This window comes from Pleurodeles waltl, chromosome 4_1 (genome assembly GCF_031143425.1).
Source record: "Pleurodeles waltl isolate 20211129_DDA chromosome 4_1, aPleWal1.hap1.20221129, whole genome shotgun sequence".
Lineage (NCBI taxonomy): Eukaryota > Metazoa > Chordata > Amphibia > Caudata > Salamandridae > Pleurodeles > Pleurodeles waltl.
The window spans coordinates 517,575,042-517,591,336 of record NC_090442.1 but is presented as its reverse complement, the minus strand read 5'-3'; the positions used below and the strand labels follow the sequence as shown (position 1 = coordinate 517,591,336).

Sequence of the window (16,295 nt, the reverse complement as noted above, 5' to 3'; positions counted from 1 at the left end):
TTGGCCACTCTCCTTGTGGCCATGGAGTAGGATGTATCCTACTCAGTAGTCACGGTAGGGGGAGAAAGCATGCCAGAGTCAGAGGAAATGGCCAGATCCCTATCCTCACCCAGGCCTGTTTGCCAATCCATGGGATCTTCAAGCTGGTATTACAAAGGGTCCAGGAACCCCTCTCAATCCTTACCATGGCCCAACCCAAGGGAGCAAGGCCCCTGTTGGAGTCAACAATGAGGTTGGGGTTGATGCTGACCATCGGCATGAGTTTCGTCAGGGGCATCATCATCGGAACCGTCATTGAGGAAAGTTGAGGTGGTAGGACCGATGCTGGTTCAAACCCTGGAACAGATCCATGGGTGCCCTCTGGACCCAAGGCCAAAGCTGGAGTGCAACCTGAGAGTGCCCCTGTTGACCCCATAGGGTCCAAAGGTGCTTTGGCCGAGTCAGACTGCTTAGATATGAGGCACGTGGCCTCATACAACTCACGAAGTTGAGCACAGGTCGCCCAAGCTCCCAGAAACTCGGGAAAGGGCACAGCAAACCCAGACACAGGCTCTGATCATGGAGGCTTGGAACGATAATGCTCCTTTTCCCTTGTCGTGTCGGCTGACGAAGGGGATGAAGTCGAAGAACATTTGTTCTTCCTCAACTCCTTCTTGTGTTTCAACTTACTCGATCTTCCAGAGGACTTGGACTGGGACGACGATGAATGGGGACTCCACGATCGTTCTCTGTGCCTTCCTCTAGACGAGATCAGAACTGAATTGAGCGTAGCACTGGCCAGCAAGTAGCTTTAGGTACCGCTCCCTCAACGCTTTCAAATTCATGGCACGACACTCTGAGCACGACTTTGGGTCATGGTTGCATTCCAAACACTTCTGGCACATGAGGTGCGAATCTGTCATGGACATCGTCTGATGACAGGATCCACAAGGCTTGATCCTGATCTTTCATGATGACATCTCGATGCACCAGGAGTGAAAACACTCACAAATCTTCGACAAAATGTTGAGAAAGATTAATCCAAAAATGACTAGGGGTAGCTCTTCGGATCTGCATTTGGCTGGTGCAGAAAGAAAAAAGCTGACCTCAGCGCACCGGGGTGGTGCCTATCTAGGTCCCGCAACATCATACCCAGCATGCACAATCCAGACAACAGACATGGAGCCGACCAATGCCACCTAATGTCACGGATGGGTACTGTTCAAGAAAAATCTCAGGATCAAGACTGATGTCTGAGGGAAATTCTGAGGTAAGGAATTTGCAACTAGAAGTCTCTTTCAGATACACATAACAATTTCCAAAACACAGTGCCCCATAGTTTAGCAATAAACTGACCCTCAGTAACAAAACCGGCCACCACCATTCTGCCAGTTTGGCCTTGAACTACAATGGAATTAAAAGACAGCAAAACCATTACAAACAGAAAGAAGGAACCTGCAAGTGTGAGAAAGAGGGGTATGGAGTGTCTTCTGGTGTAATAAAGATTATAAGCCTTTGTATTTGGTGTGCCAACATTAAATTGCACCAGCAGACATTTTTTTAGCAGAGCATCAGGCACTGGCACTCTTTCTTTCACAAACTAAACACTGATCATTGGGCAACCTCACTAAAAACCACATGACTTACGAGTAGCCAATATGTAGACAAAATCCTTTATAGGCATCTCATGCTGTTGTATTAAACCACAAGTACTGGCAACATGTTGTTGGGTAACATCATCAATATAAGAGAAGTAGAACTGATGTGGTCTGTCACCTATCTAGTCTTTTCTTCTGTATTCAACATTTGCACATTACTTTAATTTTTTATCTAATAACATTAATAATATGTTTTGTTCCTAAGCAACAATGATACAAAAAGCCCCTGTTCCTGCAATAAGAAAGACTGTAAATGTCAACACTAACTTATGTAATCAATAATTGCAATGCAATAAGGACACAGTGCTTTCTAAAAATGTAATTGGTATGATTAGTGCCTGACAATCCCATTTTATTCCCATTTTAGATGTTTTGCTGTCAATTCACAAAGGTGTGTAAAACTACATAAAAGAGTTCTACAGCAGTACTATGTTATGCACTCCAAGATGATTCTGTGACTATGTTTCCTTCTTCCTTTTCTTGTCCATGCAAATCAATCCCAGAATGAACATCTCCTGCATCATTAAACTTTCTGCCTAGAAAATGGCAGTTTCCAAATCATATCTGTCCAGATTCATTATATTCTCATACCATGGGGGGAAATCTTCAACTAAAGAGTACAGTCAATATACCTTATATAGGAATCATTAAAATGTTTCAAAACATTAGGCATTGTATACACACACTGTGTGTAACAGAGAAGGGCTAGGAAAACAAGATACCAAAATACAGAGGAGGAAGAGAGTGTTAACTTTCCGATGTACAATTATGTTAAAAAAATAGCTCAGTGTCTAGTAATCTGAGTGTCCAATAAAAGTGTACAGTCAAATTGAAAACCACATGCTTGACACAGATGCAAGTAATAAGAGGAGGGCCAATCTCAGAAGAATACCACAGAAAGGCACAGATGGAAGGGGGAATATAATAATCATCTTCTCATTTTTATATAGTAGGGATTGACAGAATTAAATATGGAAATGTTAGAGAGACAGGCATGGAATTTAATTGCACTACTCCAAGGTTGTCACGAAGTCTGCTAACTCTATGGGTGTCAGCTGCATAAACCATATCGGGCAGCAAATGGGAAAAATGGGCAAAGAGCTGATGAAAATGGACCTCTCTGCAGGCGCACCCCGAAACATTTTGCCTTTATCTTCCACTTCTTTTTTTGCTTAATTTGTTTTTGTTGTCCTTAAGACTCTGAGCACTTTACCACTGCTCACCAGTGCTAAGGTGCTTGTGCTGTCTCCCTAAAATATGGTATGATTGGCATACCTGATTAGCAAATTTAGTTTACTTGCAAGTCCCTTGCAGAGTGGTATACCATATACCCAGGGCCTGTAAATTAAATGCTACAAGTGGACCTGGAGCATGTATTGTAACACCCACTTAAGTAGTACCTTAAACATGTCCAAGGCGTGCCACTGCAACTTGCATGAAGTGTCACCTGCCATGCCGAATTTGCATTTAAAACCCTTGCCAAGCCTTAAACTCCCCTTTTATTATATAATTCATCCCTAAGGCGGCCCATAGGGTGGGGTGCTGTGTAATTGAAAGGTAGGAGATGTTACTTTAAGTTTTACATGTCCTGGCAGTGAAAAACTCCCACATTTGTTTTTTACTACTGTGAGGCCTACCTCTCCCATTGGATACCTTATTACAGTTAATCAGCTGCAATTTCTAATTGAGAGGAGGTAGATTCCTCAAGTGTGGTACCTATGCAACTGTAATGAAAAGCCCTCCTTAATGGTATGGTCTGATTTTTTATTATAATTTTGAAAATGCCATTTTTAAAAAGTTGGCCTTTTCCAGCCCTTAGCCCTCTGTGTCTGCATCTTGTCTTGGGTAACATAATTGGGTGTAGCTGACAATTAGCCTTTGTGATTTCCTCCCAGGCAAACACACAATAGTAGTATTAGCTGCGGCTCAAGGAACCACTAACTGGCTTGATGGGGAGGTAGTGCTGAGAACAGCCCCACTTTCACCAGAATAGGCTGTGCCCCGTCGCATCACAATATGCCAAACAACCCTGTATTGTCACTGCAGCCAACTAGGAGTCACGGCAGGGGAGTCAGGAAATTCAAAAAACTTCAAAGAACTCCAGACACTTCTCCCACCTTCTAGGAGGAGGGCAACAGGTTATAAAAGTAGGACTTTCAGACCCACACTTCAGTTCACTACTGGACCTGAGTAAGGGCTGTCAGAGGACTGCCTGCAGCTGTGACCTGGTGTGCACTCTGTCAGACTGCTGCGTACCTTGAAGGACTGCATTGTTGCCTGCAGCCTGCCTTTAACCCTCAGAGGCCAGCCCTGCTGTTGAGCCCTGCAACTTCACCTGCACAAAGAACTTCCAGAAGGGACTCCAAGTGCTAGTTTGCTGGCCTCCTGTTCAGAGTCACAGGGACATAAGAGCCTCCCTCCATCTTGAACTCACACCTGAACCCAGTCCTAGTGAGTCATAAACCCTCAAGATATCTCCATACACTCCTGGACCCTTGGTTGTGGTGCTAAAGGTGACCAGATGTCCACATTTTGTGCTTTTATCTTGCATCCGCTATTTTAACCTTAACTTTACAAATTCATAACTCTGGTTCTATTGAATGGATTTTTGTTGGTTCAGTGTCAAATGATTTATGGAAATTTACTCTACTGTTTCTAAAATGGTTTGAGATTTTTCTTGTGCTGTGTTTTCACTTTATTACGGTTTGGGAACTGCATAAATACTTAAGACATTGCCCTTACGGTAAGCATGACTGATTTTTGTGCCAAGCTACCCAGGGTTAAGCACAGGTTAATTTAGTGACTTTTTGTGGTTCACCCTGCAAGGGATTGTGGCTGTTGCTTGACCAGGGATCACACCCCAGTCAATCAACAACCCAATCCTCCACATAAACACTAAGAGGTTAGGGGCTCAATAAACTGCTTGGGATGCTTCACACATAATAGGCTTGAAATAGGAGCAGAGAGAGCACCAATGAACTGCCTGAAAATGCCCCATTATAAAATATTTTAGTCGGGCTAGTGCCTTGCTATGAAAACCAAATTCAGATAGATAATGAGAAAGGAATAATGTCACAAAATGCCCAGGACAATATAAGGCAGAGAGCGATATCCAGTGTCTCTGTTTTCTGTCTTGTACCATTCCCTTTCCCTGAGTCGATATATCTCACATTTAATATTGGGTGTGGTCAGTAGTGATTGTGGTGAGGGGCAGAAGACTGTATCACTCCCATTGGATTCAGAATACAAGGATAGTGCTATATTGACAGATATCTGTGAAACCAAGATCTTTCAAAATTATCCACTGGGATGATTCACTTTGAGCTCCTAATAGCAAAAACAGAAAGCAGGACCTTTTAATGCAAGCAAAAAAATGTGCCCGTTGTCACCTGGTTTGGTAGTATAAAACAGCTATCATTGAGGTGGAATAGGCCTCTTTGTCTTCTGAGTCCTGGTAACATTGCACCTGCTGCACCATTGATAGAATTACCACTGTCCTTTAATCATTGTTCTATTCTTGACCCAGAATTGCTGATGCAGAAGGCACTGAGATGTGACCTTGCATTTGTCAGAGTTGAGCCTTGATCAGGCACTACCATATTGATAAATAAACAGAAAGTGGGATGTAATTGAGAAAGCTTTTGTTCCAGCAGACCTAAAACTCATTCATACCTTCTCTGAGCAAGGACAGGTGTGATATGATAATTCCTAGTGACTGCAGGGGGTTGCAGCAGGATATTAAATAGTTACTAGCCAAAACTCCTCAGGGCAAAAACAGCTACCTTAAATAGACTATTATTTCAAAATATAAAACAAAAATCTATGTTAACTGATTAGTTTTTGTTTTCGTTAATTAGTTAGAAATTGCCTTTATCTATGTTAGAGTTAGAAACTATAGGTTCTTAAACTGCACAGATTTGTATCAACTGCTGCTGCTACACTGATAAAGCAGTATTATACCCCATCGTACCCCTTTTAAACATGAGATTGTAAGTACTTGACCTGTTTTACAGTTGAACACAATGAGGTTGTACCCTAGTTTTACAACGCATCATGGCAGCTGACTTAACTATTGCCAAATTTACTACATTAAATAAAAAATGGGCTCACTTTATATTTTAACCTGTAGGTGTCTTACAGAGTGCCATGTCTGCTTTTCTAATATGCCAGGCTTTGTTCCATATGTGAGTGGTGAAAGACCTTGCTGCAGCTTATGTGTTGTATTCGATTTTTAGGTAGCTGCGTGGCTTGTGTTCATGCATGGGTAACATATAGAAAAGTTATCATCTTTTTTTACAATATTTATTTCAGAGTAAAAGTTTATTATTTATAAATGTACAATTTGTACATTAATCAATAAATTACAGTTAAGAGCAAATACTGCATCACATTTGAAAACTATGTCAATGGATAAAAAAGAAATTATTGAAAAAGTTAATAGATGAAAGACCTCTTCCACCAGTAGTAACCCACCAGATGAAGTTATCAATACCAAACGTGTACCAATTATCAGTATGGCATTCTGCACGTTTCTTCACGTGCCTCAACTCAATTTTTCACACTTTTCTATGAGCAAGCGGGGCATGGGCAGGTGTTGTAAGTCTCAGTATGATTGAGGAGTTGGGACAGCGGAAGATATAGCTTGTTACACATTAGCGCATCTAATAACATTCTTTGTGGCAGGTGAGTAGATGGCGGACAATACTCACTCTCAGTGAGGTAAGACCACTCTGTATTTCCTCAGCAACATAAATGGTAGTTAAAATATGGCAGGGAACCCTGAGGAGTGCTGGAGTGCTGGATGGCACAATAAGCTCACAAACATACCCCAGTTATGGATGAGAAGTATGTTAAACCAAGTTAGTGCCCTGTGAGTTTTCAGTGGCTGTGATACCATCAGAATTACCCAATTGGGGAATATCATGAGTGTCGCAACCATATGTCCATTACTGACCCCCAAGATATTTAGAATGTACATACACACCAATTTTTCCAATACCTGCAGCTGAGATACACCCTGCACCTGCATATTCAAGACCTTACAGAAGCTCCTGACTTTAACCTACTGGAAGCAACACTGCTGATGGGAGATGAGGGCAGTGAGAAGATATCTGCTCTTTAATGATTGTTGATGATTTACACTCAAGATTCATTTGACACAATAAGATGCACATTAGAGGAGGGTGTGGGGACAATCACTGATGAGAAGTATCAAACAGCCAGAATAGCACCAAGAGAAGCAGCTATAGCTGCATAATTTTGAATGATTCAATTCAAATACATACACAGGTATATGACACATGATACAGAGTATAGTGGTTCAGGAATATCAACTTGCCTGACTGCTACATCACACACTACATGGTGATGTCCCAAGATTAGACCCTTTTAGGAGGGACAGAGGGCAGTGAGGGAGGTCAAGGAGGGAAAACTAGACAAAGATTCCAAATTGATCTTCTTGAACATACCCTTTTGGCCTAGATACCAAGAGACACAAATCAGTGCTGGATAATCGCAAATTAAGCAATTGCCTAGACATCATATAACAGAGACCCACTTGTCCTGGAGGGATGGACTTACGATATACATCACTGCAGGATGCTAGATATTTAAATATAAAAATCACATGGATGCCTGCAAAAACATATTACATTTGGAGAGAATTGATGGGTTATTGAGGAACTATGAGGGAGCTAAAAGATTACAAAGGTTTGCTAATGTAAGGTAGATAGAATGATAAGCCTAACTTGGAAACATTTGTACATGTCTTTATTATGGGGATGACAAGAAACATATTAATGTCTAACAATGTGGAACCTGAACTGATGATTAATTTGGATGTTATGAAACACTGAAAATTGTAATTACATTATAAATGCCAGTAAACATGCTTTCTAAACAAAAGTAGCACTAATGTGGGGGATGGTGGAATCCTTCCAAATTATGAAATCTTCCAAGCTCTTCTTAAACCTACGCTAATGTAGAAGGCATTTTGACTATTGTTGTATGATATGAACATAAAGGGAGAAATAGGTTGAGTACAGAAAAAAACACAAAATAATCTAGGGGCACAAACAAAAAGAAAGCATTTCCTACCCTGTGCAACTTCTGAAACGTCATTGTTTGAGGAAAACAGGGTGTACAATTGTTATTTTTATTAATTAAACATCACTCCTCTTCTCTTTTGGGTTTAATATTTCAACCTTAGATGATGCCATAATATGCTATACGATTTTAGCAGACTGAAATTATAGTACTAACAGCTGTTTACAACATTGGTGTACAATTATGATCCTTGCTCAAAGCACTGTCTTTGCAGGGATTAGGATTTCTTGTTATGTGGCCTTTGGCCTTTACTACATCTGTTAATTATCACATACAATTCACTCTGCTGTAGTCACAAGATGCAATATGTGGTGTGCCATTTCTGAGTCTGAACTTGAAATGGGGGGTTATTTATTGGGTCCTGTAAATATCTCACTCCCTATCACCTCACTTGTGATCAGGGGCTTAGTCTAAATTTATAAACAACCTTGTACAAATGTGCACCTTGTACCTCTAATGATAAAGTTTACTTATTTTTAGGGTCGAGCGAGCAAAGCGCTCTGTCCCTGTTGTAATCTCTCTATAGGCTTGTAAACACACCCATAAGTTTGGTTGGTTCATGGGCTTGCCTTTTAAAATTCGCTTTATTTCATTACTGAAAGGCATGCATATGCCTTTTCCGGTGTTTAGCCCTCCTCAAGCGCACTGGCCAACTACTGAAAACATACGAGGCTCCATGTTTTCCATATGGCTTCTGGACTACTTTTTCTCTTTATTTCGTAGACAGCGCGATCTCGCCAAGCAATAGTCGAGCACTTTACATGACATCAACCCTGTTACATTGATAATTGCACTTTTGACAGTTACATGGATAATTGCACTTTTGCCGGTAACATGTATAATTGCACTTTTGCCAATACGTATCACTGCAAGCAAATTTCTGTTTTATTTTGTGTTTATGTTTAGCGATCATGGAGGCCGTCGGCTTGCTTATGTGAAACTGTTTTACTTTTTATTTTCAGTTTATGTAGCAAGAAAAGTCTGGTTAGGAGTTTACAACACTAATAGCTCTATCTCGAGCAAACGCGAGACCCACTGCATTGCAAAAGCTTCTTTATATTGCAGTTTTAGAAGCATATCCTTTACATTAGAACAGTTTCACAAAAAACTATTTATTTCATTATATATCAAATGTTATATGCAAAGCACCCTTTCATAGTATTAAATTTATCGCTGATCCATTTTATGTAAGCAGGTCTTTTTCATATATACAACACAGTGCTATCCATTCCTTGAATTATTATATTAGTATTCTTTATATCTACAGCTAACGATTAAATAATGAAAATTTACCTTGGCACATTTTACTGCATTGCTGCCATGGTCCATATGTATCCCACTGAAACTGGTCACTTCTTTCTTGCACAGGGATATTAAAAGAATAGCGTACATCAGGGTTGTGTAGATTTCCTACACATAATACCTTCAAAAGAACAAATAAGAAACATGTTAGGTTTTGCAACAAGCTTAGCAAACCTCTGAGAATTCAGATGGCAATTAACCAGACCAAACTTTGCTCAATACATTATAAACAAATTGTACCTGCAACATAATTTCTTCTTCTAGCCGATCAGTGCAGTTGATTCGTTCCACAATGTTGTCCGATCCGCTATATTCTAAAGTGGCTCCTTCCACATTAATTTCTCTCTTAGACTTGCTAACAAAAAAATTTCCATTCAGAACGAAATTCCCTTTACTGTCAGATAAGGCTGAAAGTTGAAAAAAAATGCTGCCATTAGGTGCAGAGTTTATTATTATGATCTAGACAGTACATACTGGTTTGTTTAGCAAAAACAACAATTTTAACCTAGTCCCCATTCCTATTAGATCTACACAACGGCATGTTACTTAGAGGAAGGAGGCAAGTTCTGTCCACATATTTATATGGCCTTTGTTAAAGCACCATGCATATAGACTCAATTTGCCTAATTAAAAGATCCTCCTGTCCAGGTTACTACATTTTGACATGGCGAAGAAATGTTTAGCTTTGCCATAGTTCTTTAACAGAAGAATAGTATATTGGCAGTACAGATCTCTATAGCTATTAAAAAGTTGGTTTATAGTCAAAAATAAAGTTTTCAAGGCTCCAACGTATGGAAGTATCAAGTTATATTGCTGACACCATGCGACGCTGCTAGCAGATCTACAAAACATTATCGTTATGTTCGGAGGCTTATCATCGTCTTTGGACTTTTATTGTATGTTACTCTACCTGATAAATTGTAGTGCCCATCGGAGCTTGACAATATATCTTATGTCACCTTACCTTTCAGAAGTGCGCACCATCTCTACACAGCCACAACTTTTGTTGTCATTTGTGTATACAGCTATTACAAAGTGTTTTGTGCGATTTAGTTTTGCAGACATCACACACTTACTCACTAAACCATTTCCAAAGGTTTCTTGAAACAAAAGTAGTGATTCATGGCCAACCAATTCATACTGTGACGACACCGACATCCCCAACAGTGTCAGTGGTTAAAAAAACAGATTTTGGAGGCAAACTATAGAATCTAAAGAGAAATTACAATGTGAAATATTCATTTTAACTCAATCCCTAGTGCTCAAATCAACTATTTTTCAAATTTCTATTGCCTCATTCATAGTATTCTTCACCCAAAGCACGACATCCATTTTAAAACTGTTTGAACAAAGGACTAGTTGAGACTGTTTTTTGAAGATGTAGCATGTAGTTTATTGTTACATAATTGGGCTATTAAGTTATCACATTTTTTCTTGAGTCACATTTTCTTTTACCACACAAGATGCACCTAATTGTATGGACAAGGAGTGTATAGGAATACACATTACAGCTTTCAAGCATATATTGACCAACCTTGACAAAGAGATCCATGAATCACAGAATTTGTGCTGTATGATCGTTTTTTCACATTATCAGAATGTTTGCCCTGAATCATGAACATTGTAAATTTATATAATAGCTCCATTCCGAACATTGAATATTAATTAAGTTATTTCATTAGGAATTTTGCAAATGCGGTAGCGTGTGCTTCGCAAAATTGTTTTTCAAACATTGTCAATTAAAAAAAAATAATAATAATCATTTTACATTACGTTCACTTGAAATAATATGTTCAAATTCAACAAATATTATTCTTGACTGTGTACATGCTGAACAGTTCAACATTCATTATAAGTATATTTGACTGCGGACTTGTTAAGAAATCACAAAGATAATGAATGGCATCTTCAGGTGTCCTAGAGAATAAAGAAGGATAATATGGAACATGCCGATCTTTGATAAGGACCAAAAATGCATAATGAGCACAAATGTGACTGTGGCAATTAGCTTAACCTAAGGTTTTCAGTTGTTCACATATTTGATAAATACATAGGAGGCTGATACCTTTTTCACTTTGAACTCGAATCATGCCATATATGCAGCCAACTCATCTCTGACAAGTCAAAATTGAGCTATGTATCATTAGTATTGTTGTGATATATGCAGTCTTTTTTTGAGGAAGGAGATCCTTCAATGATGCAAGAAGTCTCTGACTGTACGTTTAGTAGGTAGGAAATGAGTCAGAATGCACTCCGAAATCTAAAGATGGAAGAGATTGAAAAAGACAGAAGATCAGGGTCGGAAGTCCAGCTGAAGGTCTTGAAGACCAAGAATCCTAAGGCATCCTCAGAAGCATGTGTACAACTGAGGATGATTCATTTGCACATTGTCTCCCTCATGGTAGAAATATGCGGAGGCTTGCCTTGATAAGTGACACTGGGGCTGGACAGGTTCTTTGAACAAAGTACTGAGGCCCTCATTACGAGTTTGTCGGTCTGCATACCGCTGCGGTGTAGTTAGCGGCCGCACCGCCACAGGTCCCAGCGGTGAAGACCGCCATATTACAAGTCCTGAAAAGGTACCTGCAGAACACAGCCAAGTCACCGTTAGTTCCACCACAGCAGAAGTGCCAGGGCGCCAGGCAGCAGCAATCTCAAGCCTGGCAGACAGGCAGCATTCCACAACCATATTAAGAGATTGCACACAGCTAGGGTTTCTGGGGCGGAACCACCGTCAGCAAAAGCCTGGTGGAAATGGACAAAATAAAGGGAACACCCACCTTCAGAAACACAGCCACGTCCGTTGGCACCATGGCACGTGATTTGCAACTCCTTCCAATCCTCTACCTGGTGCTGCAACTCCCAGTCCAGTGACAGCGACCAAGACACCAACCGTAAGTACACCAGCCTAGCACACATTGTAGGGAACATTAGTACACAGACACACAATATACACACACAACACGAGGAGCCATGCCCACACACACACACACACACCCAAACAAACACCTGTACCAACACACACACACAAATACCCACCACAACGACACATACGTGGTGAATGAAAGCCAGGACTAGGTAGGTAACAACAACACCAAAGGTGTAGTGTCACATGAGATCCATATATTGCAACAACAAATGTACATACAGTCCCAAGGGCCAGTCCAAATTCCATAGTGCCCCGAGCACACTGGGCATAAGATGAAGCCCCAACTTGACTCCTGACTACAAAGTGCAGACCTCCAAAGGGCAGTGGCATCAATGGGGAATGCAGGCACCTCAGGGGTGAGGTGGGTTGGGGTGGAGGGGGTCCTTAGGCTTGGATGGAGTGTCCTTCCATCTGGGCCTTGAGGGGTGCCACTTAGGGGTGCCCTTAGATGGGAGTCCCTTGACTTGCTCTTGGATAGTGGGGGCTTAGCAGTGGGCTGCGGTTTGGGTTAGCCCTTGGATGGCGGGGGCTTAGCAAGGGGGGTGGGCATCGGCTTGGCCTTGGAAGTGGAGAGAGTGGGCTTGGCTTGGGAAGAGGAGGGAGTGGGCTTGGGTTTGTGTTTGGAAGCAGGAGCACTGGATGTGACAAGGAGGAAGTGGCAGGTGGTGGAGGGGCAGGGGCAGCAGCAGATTGGGATGCAGAAGGCAGGGGCATAGGAAGGGTAGCAAGGTGCTTGGGGGGAACAGGGACTGGGTCAGTGGTGGAGAAAAGAGAAAATTCATGCAGGAAACATTTTTTGGGTATACATGGGAGGTCAATGGAAAGACGCTTGGGAGAGGAGGGAGTGGGTATGGTTGTGAGGTGTGTACGTGGATGTGCCATGGGTACAGGTGCGTGGGTGGATGAAATGTGTGTGCTGTGGGACTGTTTAGTGGGTGAGTGTGTGTGATTAGATGTACAGGGAGGAGGTGGGGAGGAGATGCAGGTAGATGGCGGGGGAAGTGTGAATGAATGTTGGGGTGGTGTCTGCAGGTATGTGCTGCATGTGGGTGTGTTGACAGCGTCTGCACCAGTTGTGTATGGGGTGCATGGATGGAGGTCAGAAGATGTGGTGACGGTGGCAGTGAGGGAACATGTGGCAGGAACAGTGACTGATGTTATGCTGACTGCAGGTGTTAGTGGTGTGTCGACTGTAAGGGGGAGGTGGTTGAGAGTCGGTGCAGGGTGTGGACGTTGACCTGTCTGCATGGGAGTGTTGAGTGTGTACATGGTGGTGGTGGCATCTGTGGTGCATATGTTTGTCCTACCATGTCTGTTGATGTGGATGCATATGGGTCTGTAGGTGTGCCTTGGATGGGTGAGGGGAGAGGAATGTGGATTGGGAACAGGTAGCTTGAGGGGAGATGGAAGAAGAAGGGACACTGGCTGCCGTCAACAAGGAGGCCAGAGCCTGATACTATCTCTGTAGGCCAGACAAGGCACCGTGAATGTCTTCCAGGAACGCACTGCACTGTTGCATCTGGAATGCCAGTCCCTGGATGTCTGCCCCACAGAGATGGACCTCAGGAGGTCAATAGCTTCCTCATTGAGGGCAGCAGGGCTGACTGAGGCAGGGGCAGAGGTGCCTATGGTGAAGGAGATAACCACCTTCATGGGTGAGCGGGGAACAGGCAACTGGGTGGGGATCTACAGGAAGGGAGGTGCTGGTATGGGGTGGCAGACAAGGATGGTGCTGGGGGGATCCCAGATGGGTCCGCCACCACCAGGGAGTCGCCATCGGAGGAGGAATCTGAAGATGTAGTGGTCAATCCTGTCTTCCCCATGGCACTCCCCTCATCCCCCGGTCCCACTGGTCCCCTTGACTCTGTTGGTGCCAGCTTCCTGGGTCCTGTGGGCTGCAGCTTCCCCACACGCCGTAGCCCGTTCTACTTCACCAGATGATGCTGATGCACACAAAGGCAGAGGAGGACAGGGAGCGAGAGAAAGAGAGACAGTGTGCAATCCTTCAATGCCAGCACAACCGTCACACAGGATAGAACATCAGCATTTGATGCCCTGACATTATACATAAAGCCCACCTCTTAACATACTACTACTTGGTGACACCATGGGGGAAACTGCAACAACGCACATGTCAACCACTGATGGTCTGACTGGGGCATATGTCTACATGAGGAGTGTCATACCCGCCACACCTGTCCAGTACCTGCCCACACCCCTGGCCATTGAGACAAGTATGCAAAGGACTGGACACCCAAGAGGATCCTGCATGGCTAGTTGGCAGGCCCCCTTGGCTAATGTCAAGAAGCAGTGTCACCACTTTGTGCACCCACCCCACCATACATGGAGTGCCTGTCAGCTGATTGAGGACATGGATACACCCCTCGCATAGTGGTTGGTCAGGACCAATCACAATGCCCTGACACCCCAGCTCTGAAGATCCAGTTGACTTGTGATGGTAAGCAGGTCTAGCAAGTAGGTGGCCACACACTTTTAATTGAAAGAGTCTGCCCCGCTACCACTGACTGCATGGCATTACTTACACCTGTGATGTCAATCCTGCCTAGATGGACACAACCCATGGTGGACATCAGTGTACCTAGCATCCACGCCATAGCTACCCAATGGTGCCGACCCAGAGCCACCATGTCAACACATATCACAAGTGAGAGTGAGTACTCACCCCCATGTGGCTGCTGTGCTGCCCTCAAGAACCCATCCACCTCAGGGTAGGCACCTCCAATATGCGGGCCATTAGGGAGGTCAAGGTCGACGGGCACCTCTCCTTCGTTGGGATGATGTCCTCAGCTGGGTCTCCGCGGTCTTCCGGGCCCAGTGTCTCAGGTCCTCCCACCGCTTTCTGCAGTGGGTGCTCCACCAGACATGGACCCCAAGGGTTTGCACATGCTTGGTGGTGGCACCTCAAATCCCCTTCTTCTGATGGGCGCTGACCAGCATGGGTGACACAGACAGAAGAACACAGTCATGTAGATTGGCATTCCTGGGACAGTAGTGGCCAGCACACAGCACACTTCCACAGCCACACGTCGTCAGCCAACGTAGCCCTCGGCCACTCACCCATGTCCATGCTCCATTCACACTGCCACCTACCAAGGCCTCCATCCCCATGCACACAACTCACACACTGGACAATGATAATGGATTCACCAGCTGCTCTAGTGCCCCATACAACTGTTCATACAGGGGCTGGATGCAGCATCTTGGCTACCAGAGTGAGTACACAGCAACACATGCAGTGGAGGTCTTCAGTGCATGAGGATCAGGAGTCAAGTGAGCATGAGCACATGAAATGGAGGTTACGGCTGCCGCAGACATAACCGTCACCGCTGGCGGCGATCACCATTGGTTCCTGCCTTCCATTGGCAACAGTGTGAGCCAAAAGGTGAGTAGCACAGTGGTTGTGACCACCTAACGCCATGACGTGTTACGTTGGCGGGATGATCTCACTTCCACCTGTCCCATGCATGCAGACAGGCGACAAACAATGTATGATGTGTGTGAAATTTAGTGCGTCATACGACTATGCTGCACAACATGTTAACACCTCTCCCCTGTTCCCAGGTACTATGCACGATCGAGGATGAGGAATGCACTGGTGCACAGGCACCTAGTAGACCTTGCTACCCTGGAGGAGAGTCACATCATCCAGACCGATCGCCTGAACCGTGTGACCATAATGGAACTAGGGGTCCAGTTGGAGCCAGATCTGTTGCCTGCCTTATGCAATCCCAATGCCATCCCTCCCACAGTACAGGTGTTGTTGGTCCTCCACAAGCTTGCCTTAGGCTCCTTCCCGGTCATAGTGGGCCTCGCAAGTCGAGTGTTGCAGCCCATGTTCAGCAGCGTCCTGAAGGATGTACAGTGTGGCCTAATTAAACATATGTCCAGCTCCATCTGGTTCCCCTGACGTGCAGATTTGCCCACTGTCAAGGCTGCGTTCTACGCTGTGGCACATGTCCCACACATCATAGGTGCAGTTGACAGCACCCACTTTGCCCTGGTAACATCCAGGAAGAATGAACAGGTGTACTGAAACCACAAAAACTTTAATTCCGTCAATGTTCAGGTGGTTTGTCTCGCGGACCAGTACAGCTCCCAAATGACGGCCAAGTACCCAGGCTCTGTGCATGACTCCTACATCCTGTGGAATAGCAGCATCCCACATATGATGACACCACTCCAGAGGGACTGGGCCTGGCTCATAGGTATGTACCTCTGCATATGTGTGCCCCTCAGCTCACTGCACCCTTGTGTCCCTGCCCTATTGCCGTCACAGTCCTAATATGCCTCTTCCCTTTATG

General features: G+C 43.9%; 1 protein-coding gene across 1 annotated transcript in view; it reads right to left on the bottom strand.

Moving 5' to 3' along the window:
* The window catches only part of ADAMTS20 (ADAM metallopeptidase with thrombospondin type 1 motif 20), a 1,292,194-nt gene that overhangs the window by 505,452 nt on the left and 770,447 nt on the right, over positions 1 to 16,295 (bottom strand). The window contains exons 19-20 of the mRNA XM_069228834.1: positions 9,285 to 9,451; positions 9,036 to 9,165 (exon numbers count right to left, since the gene is read on the bottom strand). Coding sequence (XP_069084935.1) covers positions 9,036 to 9,165; positions 9,285 to 9,451 — 297 coding nt within the window. The remainder of the gene's footprint in view (positions 1 to 9,035; positions 9,166 to 9,284; positions 9,452 to 16,295) is intronic.